The sequence below is a fragment of the Oncorhynchus tshawytscha genome, linkage group LG19 (genome assembly GCF_018296145.1).
Source record: "Oncorhynchus tshawytscha isolate Ot180627B linkage group LG19, Otsh_v2.0, whole genome shotgun sequence".
NCBI lineage: Eukaryota > Metazoa > Chordata > Actinopteri > Salmoniformes > Salmonidae > Oncorhynchus > Oncorhynchus tshawytscha.
The window spans coordinates 7808485-7834092 of record NC_056447.1 but is presented as its reverse complement, the minus strand read 5'-3'; the positions used below and the strand labels follow the sequence as shown (position 1 = coordinate 7834092).

The window sequence follows — 25608 nt, the reverse complement described above, 5'->3', positions numbered from 1 at the left end:
TAAATACTGCATAGTTTCTTAGGAACGCGAAGCGAGGCGGCCATCTGTCGGCACTGGAAGTGTAAGTGTATGTATGTATATATACATATATATATATATATATACTGCTCAAAAAAATAAAGGAAACACTTAAACAACACAATGTAACTCCAAGTCAATCACACTTCTGTGAAATCAAACTGTCCACTTAGGAAGCAACACTGATTGACAATCAATTTCACATGCTGTTGTGCAAATGGAATAGACAACAGGTGGAAATTATAGGCATTTAGCAAGACACCCCCAATAAAGGAGTGGTTCTGCAGGTGGTGACCACAGACCACTTCTCAGTTCCTATGCTTCCTGGCTGATGTTTTGGTCACTTTTGAATGCTGGCGGTGCTTTCACTCTAGTGGTAGCATGAGACGGAGTCTACAACCCACACAAGTGGCTCAGGGAGTGCAGCTCATTCAGGTTGGCACATCAATGCGAGCTGTGGCAAGAAGGTTTGCTGTGTCTGTCAGCGTAGTGTCTAGAGCATGGAGGCGCTACCAGGAGACAGGCCAGTACATCAGAAGACGTGGAGGAGGCCGTAGGAGGGCAACAACCCAGCAGCAGGATCGCTACCTCCACCTTTGTGCAAGGAGGAGCACTGCCAGAGCCCTGCAAAATGACCTCCAGCAGGCCACAAATGTGCATGTGTCTGCTCAAACGGTCAGAAACAGACTCCATGAGGGTGGTATGAGGGCCCGACATCCACAAGTGTGGGTTGTGCTTACAGCCCAACACCGTGCAGGACGTTTGGCATTTGCCAGAGAACACCAAGATTGGCAAATTCGCCACTGGAGCCCTGTACTCTTCACAGATGAAAGTAGGTTCACACTGAGCACACATGACAGAGTCTGGAGACGCCGTGGAGAACGTTCTGCTGCCTGCAACATCCTCCAGCATGACCGGTTTGGCGGTGGGTCAGTCATGGTGTGGGGTGGCATTTCTTTGGGGGGCCACACAGCCCTCCATGTGCTCGCCAGAGGTAGCCTGACTGCCATTAGGTATCGAGATGAGATCCTCAGACCCCTTGTGAGACCATATGCTGGTGCGGTTGGCCCTGGGTTCCTCCTAATTCAAGACAATGCTAGACCTCATGTGGCTGGAGTGTGTCAGCAGTTCCTGCAAGAGGAAGGCATTTATGCTATGGACTGGCCCGCCCGTTCCCCAAACCTGAATCCAATTGAGCACATCTGGGACATCATGTCTCGCACCATCCACCAACGCCACGTTGCACCACAGACTGTCCAGGAGTTGGCGGATGCTTTAGTCCAGGTCTGGGAGGAGATCCCTCAGGAGACCATCCACCACCTCATCAGGAGCATGCCCAGGCGTTGTAGGGAGGTCATACAGACACGTGGAGGCCACACACACTACTGAGCCTCATTTTGACTTGTTTTAAGGACATTACATCAAAGTTGGATCAGCCTGTAGTGTGGTTTTCCACTTTAATTTTGAGTGTGACTCCAAATCCAGACCTCCATGGGTTGATAAATTTGATTTCCATTGATAATTTTTGTGTGATTTTGTTGTCAGCACATTCAACTATGTAAAGAAAAAAGTATTTAATAAGAATATTTCATTCATTCAGATCTAGGATGTGTTATTTTAGTGTTCCCTTTCATTTTTGAGCAGTGTGTATATGTGTGTATATATATATATATATATATATATATATATATATACACACACAAACATATATATTTACACACATATACAGAAGGGTCACATATATATATATATACACACACATACATACATACATGTATGCGTGGGTCAGAAGTTTGCATACATTAAATTGACTGTGCCTTTAAACAGCTTGGAAAAATCCAGAAAATGATGGCATGGCTTTAGAAGCTTCTGATAGGCTAATTGACATCATTTGAGTCAATTGGAGGAGTACCTGTGGATATATTTCAAGGCCTACCTTCAAACTCAGTGCCTCTTTGCTTTGACATCATGGTGAAAATCAGAAGAAAACAGCCAAGACCTCGGGGAAAAAAAATTGTCGACCTCCACAAGTCTGGTTCATCCTTGGGAGCAATTTCCAAATGCCTGAAGGTACCACGTTCATCTGAACAAACAATAGTATGCAAGTATAAACACCATGGGACCACGATGTCATCATTCCCCTCAGGAAGGAGATTCGTCTCCTAGAGATAAATGTACTTTGGTGTGAAATGTGCAAAAAAAGTATCTATATCCACAGTAAAACTAGTCCTATATCGACATAACCTGAAAGGCCGCTCAGCAAGGAAGAAGCCACTGCTCCAAAACCGCCATAAAAAAGCCAGACTACGGTTTGCAACTGCACATGGGGACAAAGATTGTACTTTTTGGAGAAATGTCCTCTGGTCTGATGAAACAAAAATAGAACTGTTCGGCCATGATGACCATCGTTATGTTTGGAGGAAAAAGGGTGATGCTTGCAAGCCGAAGAACACCATCCCAACCGTGAAGCACTGGGGTGGCAGCATCATGTTGTGGGGGTGCTTTGCTGCAGGAGGGACTGGTGCACTTCACAAAATAGATGGCAGGAAAAGTATATGGATAAATTGAAGCAACATCTCAAGATATCAGTCAGGAAGTTAAAGCTTGGTTGCAAATGGGTCTTCCAAATGGACAATGACCACAAGCATACTTCCAAAGTTGTGGCAAAATGGCTTAAGGACAATGTCAAGGTATTGGAGTGGCCATCACAAAGCCCTGACCTCAATCCTATAGAAAATTTGTGGGGAGAACTGAAAAAGCGTGTGCGAGCAAGGAGGCCTACAAACCTGACTCAGTTACACCAACTCTGTCAGGAGGAATGGGCCAAAATTCACCAAATGTATTGTGGGAAGCTTGTGGAAGGCTACTCGTAACGTTTGACCCAAGTTAAACAATTTAAAGGCAATACTACCAAATACTAATTGAGTGTATGTGAACTTCTGACCCACTGGGAATGTGATGAAAGAAATAAAAGCTGAAATAAATCATTCTCTCTACTATTATTCTGACATTTCACATTCTTAAAATAAAGTGGTGATCCTAACTGACTTAAGACAGGGAATTTTTACTCAGATTAAATGTCAGGAATTGTGAAAAACTGAGTTTAAATGTATTTGGCTAAGGTGTATGTAAACTTCTGACTTCAACTGTGTGTGTGTATACACATTTTATATATATATACACACACACACACACACACACGTATAACTTTTGAGCTGGATTGCCTGTCTTTGCAATTAGTTTATTTTTGTTTGCACTCGTTAGCATACTGTGCCCTCCTGAATTATTGTCACTAGGTAAATATGAGAAGAATAAAAAGCTGTAAAAAAATGTCATAGTTGTTTATCTTACTCTCTCAAATCTAACCTTTGGGTTAGTAATCAATTAATATTCTTATTATAACAAATTCTTATTTACAATGACTGCCTACCAAAAGGCCTCCTGCGGGGATGGGTGCTGGGATTCAAAATAGGACAACACACACATCACGACAAGAGTGACAACACAACACCACATAGAGACCTAAGACAACAACATAGCAAGGCAGCAACACATGACAACACAGCATGGTCGCAACACAACATGAGAGAAGGACAGTATGACGATATGAAAATCTGGATACCGCCCAACCCTAAATACAACCTTTACCAAATGGCCCAAACCAACATAGCCTATGGCGATAGACACCTACTTGGTAGAATCTCCAGGTTTGGAGTAAATGCAGAAGAATATTACAGCTGTTATTTGGACGGATACAGCTCACTAGTCCTAGTAACCTTCATGCAAAGTGGCGGCAGGGTAGCCTAGTGGTTGGAGTGTTGGACTAGTAAGTTCTAAGTTCAAATCCCCGAGCTGACATGGTTCAAATCTGTTGTTCTGCCCATGAACAGGCAGTTAACCCACTGTTCCTAGGCTGTCATTGAAAATAAGATTTTGTTCTTAACTGACTTGCCTAGTTAAATAAATAAAATAAAAAAGTAACCTTTATGCAAAGTGACTTACCAGTGATGAGGTGCTTGAACACGTAACGAGCCCACAGCTTTCCATCATCATCACAGCATAATAGCCTGAAACCATGAGGTTCGTCTAACCTGGACCTCAGGCAGTTGATGAAACTAAATTTGGTGGTCTTTTCTCCTATTGCTTAGAAAAAAACAGTACGCAAACAGCTTTTCAGCATCTTAAAAGCAGGGTTAGTTAGCTAACAAAACATTTTAGAATGGGTTTTTATGTATGATGTAGTTTGTTGATTTAAGAATTACTTCAATAATTATATCTGTCTGCATTTACTGTATATGAATTTCTTAATTCATGTATTTATCTATTTATGTGTGTATTGATACATTTATAAATCTATTTCTAATTACGGCAGGTTTGGTCCTCCATACAAATATAGCCGTCAAGTCTATCCCCTGAAAGTTAGCTTGTCAACTAGCCATATTGAGGTGATCTGTTATTAGCTAGCTAGACAATTTGACGTGGTCCAATCAACAGCCTATCACGTCTGTCAGCAGCAAATCGTGATTAAACACTTAAAAATAAAATGGGGGAAAGGGGAGCCAACTTCATTAGATACTGTATGTCTACGTTGGAGAGAAAAAAGTACATTAGGTCTACTTATAACTATGTTTAGCCAATTGTACAACGTTTCTACCGGTAGCTTGCAAAGTAAACATTATCAGCTAACACAGTATTTTTTTTTGTTTAGTTTATTAATTACATCGCCGGCAATTGCGCCCTTTTGCTGCTTGACAGGATGGGAAATTAACCAAAACCACTCATACTTGTCAGGTATAGTTCACTTTTATATCACTCAAATATCCAATTAATAGTGGCCAATATTGATATATATTGAGGCTACTGTAGGTTCTAGAAATCAGAGTAAGAAATCGACGGACACTATAAAAGCTCCAACCAAGTTTATTCACCCCAAAGGATCGAACAGCTGAACAAACAAATAATAGATTCTCACAAGCACTGATATTTAACCCTTTTCTCCTATGCTGAGCCCCTTACACATCTGAACAGCCAATACACCACTGTTGCTATCCAGAAGATTAGTTGTATGTATGTATATATGTATGTGTGTGTGTGTGTGTGTGTGTGTGTGTGTGTGTGTGTGTGTGTATATGTGTATATATATTCTTCCTCACTTCATCTAACTCACGGCTGTTATGATGACTGGTACCAGACTGCCTCTTCTCCTCCCATAGGATCCCTGATGGCTAACAATAACATATCCTGACATAATGTAAACGTTATACATTACCCTCTCTCCCTCAGTGAAATTAATAAGTATATTTCATGATTCCAACAGTTAAGAAATCAGAACCCATCACTACCATCGAGTATATGCAATTCAAATTACATGATCAATGTTTACTGAGCATGAAAAGCCTACAGTTACTTTAACACTGATGATAGAGCTAAATGTGCACAATTGTTTTACATGGAATAATCTGACATTTGTAGTTCTGACTGTGCTCTTGAAGAGCACTCCCTTAAACGGTAAGTAGTTGTCAATGGTTTAAGCAGAGCTGGGGGTCTCCTTGCCCCCCAGCAACACAATCAAACGCTCTGCACCATATCTGGGTTTCGATGCAAGGTGCGTTACAACATGGACTATAAGCAGTGGCAACCCATTTTTACAGATGGTGATAAATCTTTGGATCCAATTAAGTAAACTCAAAGCAATTGGATTTGCTTAGCAATTTGACAAAAATGTTGTGGGCCACACTATCTTGATTGTCACTTGAGGGGAACTCCACTCAAACTATCTTTTGGTATTTTCCCCAATAATCAACGGTTGATACAGTCCCAAAATGTTTTGCATGTCAGCAGTCAAGTTCAAGCAAAGTATCACCGGCCACATCATGATGATGATGCGTTTTGTGATGTGGCTGGTAACACTTGGCTTCTTGAAATCCAATATCTTTTAAACTTGACTGCTAACATGCAAAACATGTTATGATTGTATCAACAGTGGACTAATGAAAAAAAGACCCAACGATAGTAAGTGGAGTTCTCCTTTAAGTGCCCAGACCCAAGCAATGAATTAATGAAGTCATGAATCACTGATTTATTCATATCGGATACACAGTGAGCACCAACACTTACACAGCACTTTATTTTAAATTAAACTATGTTAAACTGATGTTAAAGAGCAGACTGTCAACTTTAATTTGAGGGTATTTTCATAGATTTTGGGCAAACCATTTAGAAACTACAGCACTTTTTGTACATAGTCCCCCCATTTTAGGGGACCAAAAATATTGGGACAAATTCACTTATGGTGTATTATAGTCAAAAGTTTAGTATTTGGTCCCATATTCCTAGCACACAATGATTACATCAAGTTTGTCACTCTAAACCTGTTGGATACATTTGCTGTTTGTTTTGTTTGTGTTTCAGATTATTTTGTGCCCAATAGAAATTAATGTCATTTTGGAGTCACTTTTATTGTAAATAAGGACATAATATATTTCTACATTCATGTGGATGCTACCATGATACCAACGATACCAGGCCTTTTTTCCTGTGCCAATCAAATTTGAACAACATTGTTTGTTATCAAAACAATAATAAGCGTCCTGGGATTAGTTTAAAACGACCCGCGACATGGTTTGTGAAATTACTCGGGGAAATAAATATAAACGCAACATGTAAAGTGTTGGTCCCATGTTTCGTGAGCTGAAAAAAAAGATCCCAAAAATGTTCCATATGCACAAAAAGCGTATTTCTCAAAAATGTGCGGCACAAATTTGTTTACACCACGTGTATGGGGTCATGTGGGCGAGCGGTTTGCTGATGTCAACGTTGTGAACAGAGTGCCCCATGGTATCGGTAGACATAAGCTACGGACTACGAGCACAATTGCATTTTATCGATGGCAAAGTGAATGCACAGATACTGTGAGGAGATTGAGGCCCATTGTCGTGCCATTCATCCACCGCCATCACCTCATGTTGCATGATAACGCATGGCCCCATGTCACAAGGATCTGTACACAATTCCTGGAAGCTGAAAATGTCAGTTCTTCCATGGCTTGCATACTCACCAGACATGGTCACCCATTGAGCATGTTTGGGATGCTCTGGACTGACGTGTACGACAGTATGTTCCAGTTCCCACCAATATCCAGCAACTTCACACAGCCATTGAAGAGGAGTGGGACAACATTCCACAGGCCACAATCATCAGCCTGATAAACTATATGCAAAGGAGATGTCGTGCTGCATATTGGCAAATGGTGGTCACACCAGATACTGACTGGTTTTCTGTTCCACGCTCCCACTTTTTTAAAAAGGTATCTGTGACCAATCGATGTATATCTGTATTCCCAGTCATGTGAAATCCATAGATTAGGGCCCAATTCATTTTTCAATTGACTGATTTCCTTTTATGAACTGTAACTCAGTAAAATCTTTGAAACCGGTGAGTGATGGCTGGAATGGGATGGGCTGGCAGATTAAAGCTACTACATGTGATATGGCATGAAAGTTAAGTGGACATTATTGGACCAGCGCATACAAGAGACTAGTTGCATTTATTTATTTTTTTACAGAATTTATAAACAAAACTGACTTGATACACATTTTATAAAAGGTGCCAGTGCCTTAGATTGGTAGGACTGAAAAATGTGATAGCATTATATGAAATGATAATCTATAAATGTTGGTATCATGATGTTTTGGTACCGTGATATTACTGTGTTACCGGTATACCATGCAACACTAATTCACATTAATGTAGAAGTGTTTAGAAACATATTCTATTCTTATTCACAATAAAAGTTAATCCAAAATGACAATACATTATTTACCATTGATTATTTTGTGACCAATAGAAATGAAACCACCAAAACAGCAAATGCATCCAACAACTTTGTAGATTCAGAAGCTTGATGTAGTTGTTGCATGCTAGGAATATGTGATCAAATACTCAACTTTTAACTACTTTTAATACACAACGAAAAAATGTGTCACTGTCCCCATACTTTTGAGGATCACTGTATTATCTCTGGTCAATGACTTGTTAATCATTGAGAAACCATTAAGGTACATGGTTTCTCAAAGTGCACTTGTGCAATCCAGCATTTCACAACGTCCGTTTTATAAAATCTTTTCTACGTCAATCTTTGGTCATGATAGGAAAAAGGCATCTCTAGGTAGACTAGATTCAGGGAATAACCCTTGGCGAGGACTATGAACAGGGGGAAAAAGTGTGTCTTCTGGACTTCATTTCACAGAGGCCTCAGGTGAGCTCTGCCTGTTTAGTGCGTGGAAGGCGCAAGGCAGTGATCCCCCCTGTCAGCAGCAAAGCAGACACAAGTAGAACTGGTATCGCACAGTTGGTGTCCACCAGCTGGCCAAAGACTATGTTACCCATGATGGCTGCCACTCTGCCTATTCCTGTGAAGAAGCCCAGAGCGGAGGACCTAAAATAAATCAAGATTGACAGTGAGCACAGTGGGAGAGACAAGACGATCAGCCTGGCAAAGAGCCTTTGTTTAAAAGAAGGCTGTATGGAAGCTTTGTCCCATTACATGTCATAGGAGTTGGCAAGACAGCAGAAACAGATCTTGGACCTGTCGTGACAATAGAAGACCAATAGAACCCGTTCTAAAGTGGACCTGGGGCTTCCCACCCGGACCCAATATGCATAAATACATTTTTATTTATTTATATAGAGACCCGTTCTGAACGGACCCCAGGACTAGACCCGTTATGTACAGTCGTGGCCAAAAGTTTTGAGAATGACACAAATATTCGTTTTCACAAAGTCTGCTGCCTCAGGCCTTAAATATTTTTGTCAAGTGTTACTATGGAATACTGAAGTATAATTTCAAGCATTTCATAAGTATTAAAGGCTTTTATTGACAATTACGTGACGTTGACGCTAAGAGTCAATATTTGCAGTGTTGACCCTTCTCTTTCAAGACCTCTGCAATCCGCCCTGGCATGCTGTCAATTAACTTCTGGGCCACATCCTGACTGATGGCAGCCCATTTTTGCATAATCAATGCTTGGAGTTTGTCAGAATTTGTGGGTTTTTGTTTGTCCACCCACCTCTTGAGGATTGACCACAAGTTCTCAATGGGATTAAGGTCTGGGGAGTTTCCTGGCCATGGACCCAAAATATCGATGTTTTGTTCCCCGAGCCACTTAGTTATCCCTTATGGCAAGGTGCTCCATCATGCTGGCAAAGGCATTGTTCGTCACCAAACTGTTCCTGGATGGTTGGGAGAAGTTGCTCTCGGAGGATGTGTTGGTACCATTCTTTATTCATGGCTGTGTTCTTAGGCAAAATTGTGAGTGAGCCCACTCCCTTGTCTGAGAAGCAACACCACACATGAATGGTCTCAGGATGCTTTACTGTTGGCATGACACAGAACTGATGGTAGCACTCACCTTGTCTTCTCCGGACAAGCTTTTTCTGGATGCCCAAAACAATCAGAAAGGGGATTCATCAGAAAAAATGACTTTACCCCAGTCCTCAGCAGTCCAATCCCTGTACCTTTTGCAGAATATCAGTCTGTCCCTGATGTCTTTCCTGGAGAGAAGTGGCTTCTTTGCTGCCGTTCTTGACACCAGGCCATCCTCCAAAAGTCTTTGCCTCACTGTGCGTGCAGATGCACTCACACCTGCCTGCTGCCGTTCCTGAGCAAGCTCTGTACTGGTGGTGCCCCGATCCCACAGCTGAATCAACTTTAGGAGATGGTCCTGGTGTTTGCTGGACTTTCTTGGGCGCCCTGAAGCCTTCACAACAATTGAACCGCTCTCCTTGAAGTTCTTGATGATCCGATAAATGGTTGATTTAAGTGCAATCTTACTGGCATCAATATCCTTGCATGTGAAGCCCTTTTTGTGCAAAGCAATGATGACTGCACATGTTTCCTTGCAGGTAACCGTGGATGACAGAGGAAGAACAATGATTCCAAGCACCACCCTCCTTTTGAAGCTTCCAGTCTGTTATTCAAACTCAATCAGCATGACAGAGTGATCTCCAGCCTTGTCCTTGTCAACACTCACACCTGTGTTAACGAGAGAATCACTGACATGTCAGCTGGTCCTTTTGTGGCAGGGCTGAAATGCAGTGGAAATTATTTTTGGGGATTCAGTTAATTTGCATGGCAAAGAGGGACTTTGCAATTCATCTGATCACTCTTCATAACATTTTGGAGTATATGCAAATTGCCATCATACAAACTGAGGCAGCAGACTTTGTGAAAATGTATATTTGTGACATTCTCAAAATGTTTGGCCACGACTGTATATATCTGGTCGGATCCAGAGCCTGTCTGATCCGAGTGAGGGAAGCAGCAGAAAAGTTTTTTTTTTTTAAGCTAAAAAGGAGCTGAAAGCGAGAGGGGTGTCGCTCCAGCAGGAGGGGGAGGAGCTGTACTGTGAGCAAGTGACATGGGGAGTAGGGAGAAAGAGACAGCAACCAACCAAGCCGACTTAGTAGACTAATAGCTGACATAGCTAGGTTATTTATCATCAAATATTCCATCTTCCATTGGTTAGATATCGCCTAACTTTTTCCACACACGGAGTGAGGCTCTGTGACTTTAGCCTAATGCCGCTTTGATGACTTATGATTGGTCAACAACAAGCTATACGCACAATGCTGCACTCTCGTGAAAAGCTACAGCAGCAGCATGAATTACAAAATGTCTCACTCCTACTGCAGCAGTCGCATTTATGATCTGTACGGGCCCTTCCGGACAAGTCCGTTAGAATTACACATGCCCAAGACCCGTGACATTATTTAGAATTCTGGATCCTGACACACTCGGGTCTCGTGTATTCGGGTACAGGTGGATCCGTGAAGCGTTCTAGTACATAGGAGTTGGGAAGGCAACACAAACAGATCTAGGACCAGGCTATTATGATGGTGTATGCAGTTACCGTAGCTGGGTGGGGTAGAGCTCAGTGCCCAACACGTCCAAGGAATTCCAGGCCACCACAGACACTCCACTAAAAACACAGGAGATGAGCAGACTCTGTGCTTTCGTCTTCACCTCGTAGATGAGGAACACACTCACACTGGACAACAATAGGCTGCAACCTGGGACAGAGAGCACAGTACATACTTCAAAAAAACAGACGGACACACACAGGGAATAGAATCCATGCCAAGATGGCTTTGGTTGGAATGTGATTCTAGGCTAGCAACTTTGACTTGATTCCTGCATAGACCACAAACATGGGTTAACTGTGAGAGGCTTTGGATCAAAGCGTCTGCAAATGGCCATTTTATGACACCATTCCCAATGCTGCAAAATTATTCTGATTGAGCCACAATGTCACTGAAACTTCTAATAACTAAATGCATTTTTTGATCATGCCCTACTGTCTTTTAAGAAGGGAGGGGAAAACAACTCACAAAGCAGGGCCTTTCCTCCAATGACATCCATTAGGAGAACAGTGAAGATGTTCCCTGGTAGGTTTGAGGCTGCAGTGACAAAGCCCTCCATGTATACTGCGAAAGGAAGCAGTCCAACACACAAACTTAGTTTTCAAAAAAATTATTGTGCCAGTAAAGTGCCATGAAATATACTTTTTTTTACTTGAATAACAAACGTTGCACAATGTTATAGATAGCACAATATTTCATCATTAAAGAGGAACTGGTGCCCACAGATTTATATAACATACATAGCTGCTGTTTACACAACCTTTTTCTGTAAGTCTGACAGGAGTGAGCATTTTATTGAGAAGTGCATTACTCTTGTGTTTTGTACACACCTGCCGTTTTGACTGGGTAGCAGCTTTGGTTGTCATGGCTTTGTAAGCGAGACACATTGGCACAGGGTGAGCCTCCATCCTCTGCTCTCTTGAAAAGCTCTGGGAACCACATCCACAGCCCATAGTATCTATACACACACACACACACACACACAAAGGGGTTAGGACATAGGATAATTACCCCCAGAAATATGAGCTGTCAATGTTTGTATATTTGTGTCAAAAATGTAATCCGTACATACAGTATGGACAACAAAGACAGCTGAAGACAGACAGATTGTATTAAGGAGAGCTGAGACCCACCCAAATGAGATGCAGTAGAATATGATGACCAGACATACACTTCTAGAGGCCAACTCTCCAACAAACAGCTGTCTTATTGGTGCCAGGCACTGCAACACAAGCAACATTGATTTAAGTGAAAATAAACATGTCCTAAATACAATGTGTTATTGGAATATTCACATAGTGGGTTTGTATTTGACTTTGGGCTGAACCTCATGTGATAAAGAAAAACCTGAATGTAAAGGCCAACAGCATACATGTATATAGGGGATCTGAGATGCAGCATAAAGTACAGCACAACATTTCCTTCAGCAAATCTGTTAGTTTTGAAGCTGTGATATCCCATCAGAGGGTGCTCCAGTCTTGAAGGGAAAAAAAACATTATGAGAGTATTTGTGTATGTGCCGGTCTCCTATGTCTGTGTGCATGTGTACATGTATGCATGGTGTTACCTGTTTGAGGAGGTTGACAAAGCGCTGAGTGTGTGTTCCACCTCTCCTAGTCTCCCTCTCTTTCTTCTCAGAAGGGATATGCAGCCCACAAATCTGTAAGCGATACAGAACACACCATATTTAACATATCAAGTGAAAAGTAGTACCATCATCAACATATCTAATTCTACTAATGGAGAAAGACTATGATTAGTAGAAGTATGTTTACTGCTTGGCTGGAGCAAAAGCCTGCAACCACACTGAAACGTTAAGGGTAAGGGCCATATTCAATCTGTATCAAGTTCAGCGTTACAGCGCGATTTAAATTTAAAGGCAATGTTTCCGGGTTAGCGGAGACTGCATTCATCGTAAACACTGCATATATTGGCTCAATCGGAAATTACCTTTCACATTTCTATCTTGCTATCTGTAACACTTCAGAGATACAGATTGAATAGAGACCCAAGGTTGATCACCTCTGGTATATGAGCTAATACAATATATGCAGTTAATCGAGGCCAAAACAAAGGGTTTTGAAAATATGATATCAACAGAATTGGGCAGCTTTTAGTACAGGGATATGGGGAGCTAAAACATACTGTATGTCTGTCTAACTTACAAGTGTGTTTTGCCATTACTGTGAAGAGGGGTCGATCAGAAAGGTCATGAGTGCCAATTTCCCTCTACTTTTACATACCGTGCTCCATGTGATAGGCTGTATTTATTTACAGAAAGATGGAGACGTGTTCAGGAAAAATTGATTGGTTTAGAGATATTTACTGCTTGACTGGAGAAGAAACCACTATACACTTACAGTAACACAGTACGTGCAGTTCATCAAGGCCAAAACATTAAGAAGTGATCTTTCTAACTTGGAGTGTCAAAGTAATTTTTCCATTGGGGCAATTACTGAAAAGAGGGAGCACAAGTAAAGGCCACATTTAAAAAATATATATATATATATATATTTTTTAAAGGGGACAAAAATGGCCCATGAACCACATTTGACACCCCTGGTCCCTCCAAGACATGTACTGTATATTGAGCAGGGTTCACAATATGAATCATACCTAATCCTAAACTGATATGTGATATAAAAATCATGTATTTGAACCCAGATCTGGCTGTACATCCATTCCGTGACAAGAGTGTGCACGGGCCTGAAAGCTTTCGTCATAGGAATGAATGGTGTCACGTGATCGATGGCTTTGTACATTCATATAGCCATTGTTTCTTAAAGACCAGCATCAATGTTAAATGAATTAAGTACTTAAAATGAAGTTGTTAAAATGTTATACTTAAAAAAATATATATTTGAATTGTCACATATTTAGATTGCAAAATATTGTATTCACGTAATGGGAAGTTCAGGGTTTTAGACCTTGATGTTTTATGGTTCCTCGTCCTGATAGTAGTCAAAGAACATGTAACAGGAGACACTGTAATCCATGGTTCGGTTTTCAATGGTTTCTTTAAACAGCCCAAAATATACACGTTAAATAACTCTATTTGACGCGTCAAATAACAATATGTAAACTATATGCAAATGTTGGCCAATCACTATATGAAAAACTTCTCATTCATCATCACCAACAAACGAAGTCATGTCGAACCTTGAAAACATGAGAGATCGCTTTTAAAGTTTTGCCAGCCAAGTGCAACCATCCCAGGAGGATCGGGTGGTTCAAAGGTAGGATTCATTCTGGTAGGTTAAGTAATACCTGGCAAAAGTCAACATTAACCGGCACAACTACCTAGTAACGTTAGCTTGCTAATGATTGCAACAGCTACCGTGGGATGCGCGAGTATGTCAGATTTCAATCGTTTCAGGAGACCGAATAATGCTGGAGTCCAAAGGCGGCAAACCGGGAGAAGCAGGTTGATAACTATGAGGGTTTGCCTGTTCGCTGACGCTAACATCCGGCAGCTGAACAGGATAGGTACATTTGGCCTATATCCATGTAGTACATGAGGACACAGTGCGATGCACAGTGCTTGCTTTGTAAGTAAGCTAGGTGTGAAACTATCTTGTGATTCAACATACTTATTGTAGGTTATTTTATTTATTTTAAAGATCATGGCCTATTTCCCTGTTTTATATTAGGATACTTTTTTTATTAAGATTTAAATGTTTCCATATCTCAGTATCTTTAGAGTATCCTGTGAGGCAGATCAAAGTGCCCTATGGCCAGGAGGAAAGCAGCTTCTTGAAGGTTTTGGTGGAAACATTCCCCCAGATTAATTCAAATGTAGAGGCTTTTAAGACAGACAGAAGGAGGCTCCTTCCCCAACGAAAAAAAAGGATTGTTGTCAAGACAATGGAGGACAGAGATGGTGTGGTTGTTTTGGTGGCTCAACAATTTGTCCAAGGGAGCATGCAGGTGGCCTTGGAGCAGTAAGTAAACTCTGTCATAAATCTGTGAAGTACCTGTCATTACCTCCTCTAACATAAGTATTTTTAATCAGTCCCCCCCCCCCCCTAAATCAATACACATCACTATATTGTCCTTAACACTTATTTTAAATATACATACGGTCTCTAAACCATAACAGGTTCAAATATCGTCTCAACTCTCTTGAGCTGCCCGAAGCATTGGGGAACCACCAGGACAGCTTCTGAGCATTTTTTGTGGACTCCATAAAGCCTCCCACTGCCAGGGACCTGTTTTAAAGTAACCTATTCCATACCTGGCGGCAACCGGCGGTGTTTGGCGAATGACACCTTCTGCCATTGGTTCAACTGGCTGGCTGAGGTGCAAGGTAAAATTAGTACATTGTTCAAGTTTATCGGTAACTGCATATTATTCCATTTTATGATTTAAATATGTATTTTAAATGTTTTACTGTGTACTCCTCAGATGAAGAATGTCCTTTAACAGTGGCGATGGTGTTTGCTACTGGGGCAACGGTGGTGACACCCCTTGGGTTTGAGGACACCACGACCATCGAATTCCTCCACACAGCACGAGGGCATCTTGCTGGGCAGCAGAAGAAAACGTACCCAGAGGCAAACACGTGTGCTGTGAGACTAAGGTTCCCTCTTCATAGCACCTACAATGCCTTTAGGGAATTCATGATCTCCGGAATTGTGAATTCCCCACATTTCAGTGTTGCATAAAAACATTTTTACGATACATAATTGTATCTAGTAGCACTAAATTACAGTAGCAATTGAGTGTTTGAAAATGTAACTGCACATCAATATTTAAGCATTTATCTGTATTGTTTGTACAGTGCATTCGGAACGTATTCAGACCCCTTGACTTTTTCCACATTTTATTACGTTACAGCCTTATTCAAAAATGGATACAATAATTTCCCCCCCTCATCAATCTACACACAATACCCCACAATGACAAAGCAAAAACAAGTTGACATTTTTGCAAATATATATTAAAAAAAAGGAAATATTACATTTATGACCCTTTTACTCAGTACTTCGTTGAAGCACCTTTGGCAGCGAGTACACCATAGAGTCTTCTTGGGTATGATGCTACATTTTTATTTGTTTAATACATTTTAGAATAAGGCTCTAATATAACATAATGTGGAAACGGTAAAGGAGTCTGAATACTTTCCAAATGCACTGTATTTCCATATTGGCTGTTATTGTTCACAATGATCATTCAAATTAAATTATACAATCCATATTGCTTGTCTTGGTGTTAAAGTTGAGTTTTTTTACTGACACTTCACTAATAACCAATAGCCGTTGCTGATATTGACTGAAGTACTGCAGCCAACTCAGATAATTTGATGTCCTACATTAAGAACAAATGAACTTCAGCCATTATCATTTAATTAGAACTACATGAAATAAGGCTTCCCATCCACTGCATTAAGTGACAGCTCTACTTCTGGGAACTGCACCTTCATAGTGACTTATCAAATTTCAAATACATTGATCTAAGAACTAAATCCATTAGTCCTAGGCTCTCCAACCCTGTTCCTTGAAACCTGTAGGTTTTCAATCCAACCTCAGTTGTAACTAACCTTATTAAGCAGGTAATTATTAAAATCAGGTGCACTAGATTAGGGTAGGCATGAACCTACAAGACAGTAGCTCTCCAAGAACAAGGTTAGAAGCCCTGCACTAGTCCATCTTCAACCACATCATTTGAGCTGTCATAATGTTATGTTACTACCTGTAATCGGTTCCTGTTAATCACAGTTATATAAAATGTAAAGGGGGCGAACCACTATCTTCATAGTTTAAAAAAAAGTATAACTATAGGGCATTCTCCACACATTTATTTTAACATTTTATAAAAGTCCCAATTGGGCATTACAAAAATGTAAGTTCTATTTTAATAATGTCCATTCAGAATGTTCTGTTGTCCTCCCACAGCAGGCACACTTTGAAGGTTCCAATCCAGTGCTTGCAGTAGGCCTCTCCTGGGTCGTGTTGTACTGAGTGGAAGACAAATATTGTGTCAGCAGATGGAATGCTGTGCTAAAGTGCCATAGAGCAAAATACAGTAACAATAGGCCATATATCTTAACAGTACCTGACTCTCTCCAAATATGACCAAACAGAATCGTACTGGAATGGGGAAGAACTTAAAAGGTTAAGGCCACCTGGTCCTCATCCGTTTACAGTTGAAGATGTCGATCATACCCTTCTAGAGACCAAATCATACAGTGTGTGAAAGAGGGGGAATGTTAGTATTATAAAATGTATAATACTATTATAAAAATGAACCGATTCAAAGAAACGAGTGGCGCTGAAGATATAGCGTCCAATTCCTCATCCCAGTAGGAGAGTATGTAGTAGGTCAGGTTGGAGTAGAAACGAGTGGCGCTGAAGAAATAGCGTCCAATTCCTCATCCCAGTAGGGGAGTATGTAGTAGGTCAGGTTGGAGTAGGAACGAGTGGCGCTGAAGATATAACTGCCATAACCCTCTGTAGATAGTCAACTCCCAGGCTGCCTCTGGAGCCTTCCAATGGAATTATTGTCCGCAACAGTTCCATCTGTGTGTTGCTGATGGTGAACTGGATTTGTGGCACAATCACCCATTCCGACCAATAAAGAGCTGCGGTGCCAGTGGTCGGAGGAGCAGAGGTGGTGGTCGGAGGAGCAGAGGTGGTGGTCGGAGGAGGAGCAGAGGTGGTGGCTTGAGAGCTGATGGTGGTTGAATTTGGGGCGAACAAATCCCTTACTGCTGTCAGATTGGCCCTCTGCATTGCCAGGGAACCCGAGACGAACAACTGCAGAGGTGACTGCCGTTGGTCAGTCCTCAGCCCATGGCGGTTCCACTGACTGGCAAACACAGCAAGATCTGTTCATCCGTGGCAGGAACACAAAGTGCAGTGCCCACAGGTACACCTCATTGTTGATGTCAATGATCTGCTCCATCTCCAAGAAGGTGAACGGGTAATGGTAAACGTTGGAGACTACATGCCAGATGTCCCCCCACAGCCGTTCTATCCTCTGGTTGTGAGTGCACCTTCCTCCGAGGGCACTTCCCCTCTCACCATCCCTGAACTGCTCCATGAAGGCACAGATACGGTTGTTTTCAACATCCGGTGTTTTATCTCACCCGGGATGGTACTCCATAGTTGGTGATGGCTGCTTCGAATGACTCCATGACTGACACTCCTGTTGTTGTCAGAGGCCTTCAGAAACCCAACAAGTCTGCTGTAACCATCCACAGCACCATGGATAACAATCCTCCACCTAAAAAAACATGACACGTTTGTTTAACAAAACCTCTCTCTTATAGTGACACCATTCTGTTTTAATTGATATCAGCTCTTTGATCCTCGCATCCAGCTAAGCGTCTGACAACAGTAAGTATGACCTGACAAGCTGAAAATGACTAAATACAAAACACAAAAAGATACATCAATCATGAATGTGATCAAATCTCGAGAGGATGAAGAGATCTCCCGCTTGTGTTACAATTGCTTTATTAAATTACAATAACTTACCTCATGCGCCGCTTGACCACAGATTGCAACACATTGAGAACATCTGCCATTTGTCTGATGGTCATATGACAATCTATGAGGAACTCAAGCTGCTCCTTGGTGATGTGCTACTGCCTTCCCTCCAAAAGGCACTTGATAGGACACTGAAATAAATAAAAAAAATACAATAGATAATGATTTACAAAATACACTCCTAAAAACTTTAGGTTAAAAGACTAAGATCACCATATAGAATTTAGGAACAGCATTATAGACCAACCAAATGTTTTTTTCATTGATTGACTTGACACAGGAGAATTAACACAGTGCAAGTAAAATGATACAATCTCAGCCTTTGCCACTCATGTCAAACAACAAAAAAATGATACGAATATGGCAAGTTGTTACATTTGTAAGGTTCCCGTAGTTGGATGTCATTTGCCTCTTGTAGGAACTACTCTGCAACAGCAATTATATTGCTGGCCATCTCTTAATCAATCAAATGACCTAAAAAATAGGCCGCAGACTCGATGGGTCCAGTGACATTTTATCTGTATGTAGTGAACATCCCCTTAAGTGTTCTCTTGTCTAAACGGTGCCAACTCTGAGCCTCTGACATATTAAGACAACCGTGCATTGACAGGCAATGCAGTTTTAACTAAGGTACTTTAGCTGCAAACTAGCTAAAAAAAAATGTATCTTCATTCAACATCACTAGCTAGCTAACGTTATCGTACAGCAGTAACTAGTTAACGTTTTATAGATTCCATAATTAACGTTAGATTATGAACAATTAACGTTAGCTAGCTATCTTGAGTTCAGTTAATATATCAATGGCAGACAGATCTAACGTTAGCTAGCTAACGCCGTTGGTAGTTCGGTAACGTGTTATATTATGTAGTTACTTTTTTTGCAGCCGTTACACCACTCACTCTCAACACCTACGTTAGATAGCTAACATGAAGTTAACGTTACCTGGCTATTGATGCTTGAAGTCCATCTCTTCTGTCCGTGAGCAGCAGTCTGGTGCAATCAGAGATGGTAGATTTACAATCTTCGAGAAATTGGGCAGCCATTGTTAACTAGCTAGCTAATTTTACCTCGGAAGAACAGAAGTTGGGTGAACGTCTTTCATCAGTACTTGAGACTTGGGCGGTCTCCAAACGAACTTTATTCAAATGTGATCATCAGTGACAAAATCTATGGCTCGTAGCATACGTATCGGTGAATCGTTGTGACATGAAATACGAGAGAGTAATCAATGTGTAATAACTACGTACAAAATGAATGTACGTGTTCAATTATTATGTGACCTGGAGTCATATTCAGGTCCTGATTGGTAAAGAAGCTTATTTGACACTTCAAATAGTGTTATTTGACGGGTCAACGTCAAATAGTGTTAAACTCTACTGTATCTTAAGCAGTTCCCTGGTCTGGTTCTCTGAAGTTGTTCTGCTGTTGGACGGTTCTGCGAGGTCTGAAACCTACTGGGCCGTGGGATCATTTTGATTATCCTAGTTACAATGCGGATTAATTATCTTCCGATGATAGTGGTAATAGTAATGCAAGGTTACTTAGAATTCACACAGGGTATTCTTGCCAGGGCAATTAGTTTGTCTATTGTAGTTGTGACTGGGTTTGTGCAGCCTCTCCAATACCTCCTTATGGATGGGAAACCCCCATGTATCAGGGGTCCTTGAGGGAAATGTTTCATGACCTGTACTATTCATTTTCACATGTTGAACTCCACTTAATTTTTTGGGAGTAAAACATTTTAACAATATCTTATATATTAAAGGTGTTATACCTGGAGTTATGCGATTGTATACATTGGGATTCAAACCTTTGGCTTCATAACCCACCAATTGACGTGTCTTTTGAGTGGCAAACCTCCAATAAGGGTTGAGCTGTGACGCAAAGCGACACATGGTTCCCCCTGACCAAAAGGTTCTTAAGGCCCCCAGAAGAAAAGTGCCAGTTCTGAGCAGTGAAAAAAAACATATGCAGACCAAATATAATAAAACAATTTAACATTCAAAACATTAACTCGTGACTAATTTTAAGGAATTTACTAATAATGAAATGATGAGTATCTATGGGCAAAAAAAAATTGTCAAAATCGCGTGAACCCGCGACATCTGCCCCGACCCACAGTTTGGGAGCCGCTGCACTAAGGTACACATACTACGGTACATACCGAGAAGGTCTTGAGGCTGCCTCTGTGGTTTATTGCAAACATCCTGCAGAAGACACGTAGGGCTTCTATCTCACGGCCAGCCTTGCAAAGAAAGAGAAGTGTGTTTAATGAAGAAACTAACCAAAAACAAGATATTATTTCGTAAACTAACTTGTTGAACTTGGTTGGACTTGTATACAAGGCTAAGTGTCCTATTCTATTATTCAGAAACATTTATTGGCGCCTGTAATGGCCTGTAAGCACTGGTGTACCTCCATGAGGAACCGGGGGCTCTCAGGCATGGCCAGACTGAAGATGAGTGCCGATGTGAGGCTGGGGACAGAGCACAGCACCACAAACAGCCTCCAGCTCTGGAAGTCCAGCCCACCCAGAGAAAAGCGGACCCAGGTCCGGGGAATGACCAACCACGCCAGGCCTGTAGGGAAAACACACACCCAGACGCTTACCTAATGTTCATTAACATCATATATTGTGACTTTCCATAAATCATTTGCATTGGAGCAAAAGTGTGCAGCTAGACTATTTGTTAATGCATTTCCATTAGGTACACGTCTCACGAATGATTGACACACAGAAAAATCATATTACTGGACATGGGTCTATATTTTATGATTTTAACGAGCATGTGGACCTAAACATTGCCTACAGACACATGCAACAGTAAGCATCTCTACCTCCCTCAAACATTTCACACGAGGACAAACATCATCTGACTGTAACAGAAGACAATATATAGTAATGGTGTCACCTGCTGCCAGAATATTCCCTGCCATCCAGAAGGTGGCCAGAGCACTTATCATTGCCCCCCTCTTCAGCCGGGGCTGAAACTCTGAAAAGTAGGAGAAGATGACCGGGATTGAACCTCCCACCCTGGAAAAGGCAAACGGAAAAGACTTGTTAGAATCCACTACACAATTAGAGTGCCTAAACAGTAGATTTCCAAAGTGTTAACTGAGCAGAGTCTAGGTATTTCAATGACAACTGTTTGTTGGGTGAGAGGGAAACATGAGTAACCTATGCCCTGGAAAGACACTCCGGTTAAAGTTTAAATGAATCCTTTAAATGAAGAGAGCAGATGCAACTTTGAGTGTTTGTAAAATTATTCACATTACATTTCCGTGTTGGTGTCTTTGTGTATGTGTGTGCGTCTGTGTACCATCTTCATTAGGTCCAATCAGAGGGGTATGTAATGAGTGCTTACCCTACACCGCTGATGAACCGTAGTAGAAGGAAGAGCCAGAACCTTGGGGCAAAGCTGGCCAGCGCTCCAAACACTCCGTTCACTGTCAGGGACATCACCAAGACCTTCTGACGCCCCCTCTGGTCAGCCAGGTAACCCCACATGTACCCACCTATCATCATTCCTATGGGGACAAAGGGAAAAAACAGAGCATAGAAAAGTCAGAGGCCTCATTTAGAAAAGGTTTTTATGCACAGAATTCTTAAACAATGTTGCTATTCATAAACCTTGAACTTGATGTGAAATTTGGTTTTACATGCGATTGATGATGAATGACTTAGTTGTTAAGCATGAGTCTTATCACACTAATAGAACCCTGGTTAAGTCTGCACTTACGTAAGTAATACAGCAGCATCTGTAATCAAGTGAACTGATATTTAGGCCTACTTTAAAATGTGATGACTGAATTCTTTAGTTTAAATTATATAAACTATTTACCCATTTAAGCTATTCCTTACCGAGGAAAATGTTGGCCGTCAGTAACCCCATGTCTGAGGAGCTGAGATGGAGGTCACAGCGGGCCGTGGGCAGCAGAAAGGAAACACACAGGATCTCCACCGCATCACTGGCATTGGCCCATCCACACACCACCAACAGGAGCCCATGGAACAAACCAAAACCTGAAGGTGGGGCGCAGAGACCAGACACTACAGGAATACTGTTAATTTTCTAATGAGAATAGTGTGATGTCTGGAAGTCTGAGACATCAGCGGTGTATTCACTAGGAACGAAACTTGCTGAAACTGGAAGGGACCTACCTGGGGTGTATTCACTATGAACCAAGCGGAACCAAACAGAAGGAAACGGGGAAGGACCTACCTGAATTTCTCTAACAGAAACTCTAATTTTAGTTGAAAAACATTTTCCATTATGATGGTGTGCACTAATGAATACACCCCTGAACTTGATCAATTAGGTATGTTTGCTACGGTTTGCACTTTAAGCATTAAGGCCCGAGGGTGTGTGGTATAACCCCAGAGGTGCCTTATTGCTATTATAAACTGGTAACCAATGTAATTAGAGCAGGGGTGTGGTATATGGCCAATCTACTACGGCTAAGGGCTGTTCTTAGACATGACGCAATGCAGAGTGCTAGGACAGAACACTTTCAGCCAATCAGCATTCAGAGCTCAAACCACCCAGTTTATAATGAGTAATATACCACAGCTAAGGGCTGTTTTTATGCACAACGCAAAACGATACAGCCCTTAGTCATGGGATATTGGCCATATAAAGTGCATTTGGAAAGTATTCAGACCCTTACATTTTTCCACATTGTTACATTACAGCCCTATTCTGAAATGGATTCAATTAACTGTTTTCCTCATCAATATACACACACAATTACCCTTTTTTTTTTGCATATTTATTGAAACAAAAATAGATACCTTATTTACATAAGTATTCAAACCCTTTGCTACAAGGCTTGAAATTGAACTCCGGTGCATCCTGTTTCTGTTGGTCATCCTTGAGATGTTTCTACAACTTGATTGGATTCCACCTGTGGTAACAACTGTCTATATAAAAAGGTCCCACAGTTGACAGCAGATGTCAGAGCAAAAACTAAGCCATAAGGTCGAGGGAATTGTCCGTAGAGCTCTGAGATAGGATTGTGTCAAGGCACAGATCTGGGGAATGGTACCAAAAAAAATTCTGTTGTAGCATTAAAGGTCCCCAAGAACAGTGGCCTCCATCATTCTTAAATGGAATAAGTTTGGAACCACCAAGACTCTTCTTAGAGCTAGCCGCCTGGCCAAACTGAGCAATCAGGGGACAAGGGCCTTGGTCAGGGAGGTGACCAAGAACCCAATGGTCAATCTGACAGAGCTCCAGAGTTCCTCTGTGGAGATGGGAGAACGTTCCAGAAGGACAACCATCTCTGCAGCGCTCCACCAATCAGGCCTTTATGGTAGAGTGGCCAGACAGAAGTAATCTCCTCAGTAAAAGGCAACATAACATCCCACTTGGAGTTTGCCAAAAGGCACCTAAAGGACTATGAATACTTATGTAAATGTGATACATTTCAGTTTATGGGGTATTGTGTGTAGATTTGGGGGTGGGGTGCCTTATAGCTATTGTAATGAAACAGCAGAGAGCAGGTCTCGAACCCTCAACCTTCTAGCCCAAAGTCCAGCCCGCTATCGACTGTGCCGCAAAAGTAAGCTCATGGGGCAGAGTCGATATCCGCGCTTATAAACCCAAGGTCGTTACACTATTATAAACTGGTTACTAACGTAATTAGAACAGTAACAATTAATAAAAAGCATTCAGGGGCTCAAACCACCCAGTTTATAATAATGAATACACCTCTTGTTACACATCAAAATCCCAGTAGTCTACCTGCTTCCTCAACAGCTTCCTCATATGTTCGTTTTCTTTGTGTACTTCTCTGAACATCATTTGCATTATCTCCAATACGCCTCTCAAAAATAACTTCACCTGAAATGTAAAAAAAAAAAAAAAAAAAAACAGCAAAAATGGCTTTGTAAATTGTATGATCATAAATTACTCAAAACATTTAATGGAAATCATACGTCTGATAATGCAGGTACACCTACTACCTGTTGAATTTGACATCAGAATTCAATTTAAGCTAATAAAGAGTACACAGGTTGGACTAGTTTACGTGGGAGACTGCATGAAAGTTCCAAGACTACCAGGTGGAGTTTACGCATGTACCTTCATCCGAGTCGAGGCTAGCTAGCTCCAGGTGGCTAGTGAGAAGTGGCACTCGTGCTGCATCATCGCCGGACGCCTCTATATGGATATGTCGAGACATAGCCGGCTGTTTCATCAAGCTAAAGCACCAGTACGACCTCTTGTTTTGTAGAGACTACATGTCAGTGGAGACTTTCTTGATGCATAGTAACTGTATTACCAGAGAACCACATATTTATCCACACAGTTATGGAGTGAACCAAAAAATGATCCATTATATTGACCCGATACTCTAGTGGCCGCTCTAACAATGAAAATAAATGTCTTCAAAAAAAAAGGAAGGCAGACGGAGGAGGCAAGATCAATTGGGACCATTCTAGCCAATGAGAGGGCTAAACGTGAGTGAACAACACCCACAACTCCGATATGAGGTGTTTTTTCTCAAAGTTGCCGGAATGTCACACGGCTTACGTATATCAGTACACGCCTAACAAACGGCGCATTACAAAACTTCGATTATAGCAAATAAGCCACATGTAGCAAATAAACCATTCAACTTTTTGTTAACCAAATTCGACACTCTCATTTGACCTCCATACAAAAACTAATCGCTTGGTGAGCGGAAAAACGCCACATGCCGGAGTAGACAGATTTTGGGCTAAGTTACCCCTCTTGCTTCGCCTCTTCCTCTCTGAGTGAACTGAACCTACTTCCTGTTTTAAGAAATGGATGAGCTGTTAGCCTTCTTCGGTGGGGTTTAGCGGCGGTTGGCATCCAATATAATGTTGCATTACCGCCACCATCTGGAGTACAAATCCATTATACTTTGTGACATAACATAGGAAAAGGAAGATCACATGATTTCTGCCTGCCAACTAACCCTACACTCACAAAAAAAACGCCACCACCTTGCACAAATGTAACCCTATCGGATCCTACACACAATCTGACCATAAACTTGGCACCTGAAACACCAGAGTGGATTCAGCACAAAAGGTTATATGGGATAACTGATTACTAACATTACTTTGTTTCAGCATCAAAACTCAAAAGGACAGACAGACATTCTGTTTCACCACTCTAGCCACTGGGTCTGCGAGTGTCACGGACCTGGTTGG

At 41.5% G+C, this 25608-nt stretch overlaps 1 protein-coding gene and 1 long non-coding RNA gene across 2 annotated transcripts; one reads left to right on the top strand and one right to left on the bottom strand.

The window, feature by feature from the left end:
• Nucleotides 1–7336: 7336 nt before the first annotated feature.
• sv2 (synaptic vesicle glycoprotein 2) lies at nucleotides 7337–25212 on the bottom strand. Its single transcript, XM_024378995.2, has 13 exons — nucleotides 24512–25212; nucleotides 24173–24271; nucleotides 22291–22452; nucleotides 21794–21956; nucleotides 21341–21462; nucleotides 20844–21007; nucleotides 20593–20673; nucleotides 12506–12598; nucleotides 12072–12160; nucleotides 11769–11896; nucleotides 11407–11502; nucleotides 10929–11088; nucleotides 7337–8455 (listed from the first exon to the last, which is right to left on the bottom strand). The coding sequence occupies exons 1-13, from the start codon at nucleotides 24624–24626 to the stop codon at nucleotides 8272–8274; spliced, it is 1656 nt and encodes a 551-aa protein (XP_024234763.1). The 5' UTR covers nucleotides 24627–25212; the 3' UTR covers nucleotides 7337–8271.
• On the top strand, nucleotides 13930–15827 carry LOC121840049. Its single transcript, XR_006079336.1, has 3 exons — nucleotides 13930–14879; nucleotides 15038–15244; nucleotides 15343–15827. It is a non-coding gene; the product is annotated as an uncharacterized LOC121840049 (long non-coding RNA).
• Nucleotides 25213–25608: the final 396 nt, after the last annotated feature.

What these genes read in the sequence shown, in the direction of transcription:
- sv2 (XM_024378995.2), bottom strand. Translation starts at nt 24,626, where the DNA reads ATGAAACAGCCGGCTATGTCTCGACATATCCATATAGAGGCGTCCGGC. An exon ending in GACGGCCAACATTTTCCTCG is followed by an intron (nt 21,957 to 22,290) that starts GTAAGGAATAGC and finishes TTGTCCCCATAG; the next exon opens with GAATGATGATAGGTGGGTAC. An exon ending in CTCTACCCCACCCAGCTACG is followed by an intron (nt 8,456 to 10,928) that starts GTAACTGCATAC and finishes GATTTATTTTAG; the next exon opens with GTCCTCCGCTCTGGGCTTCT.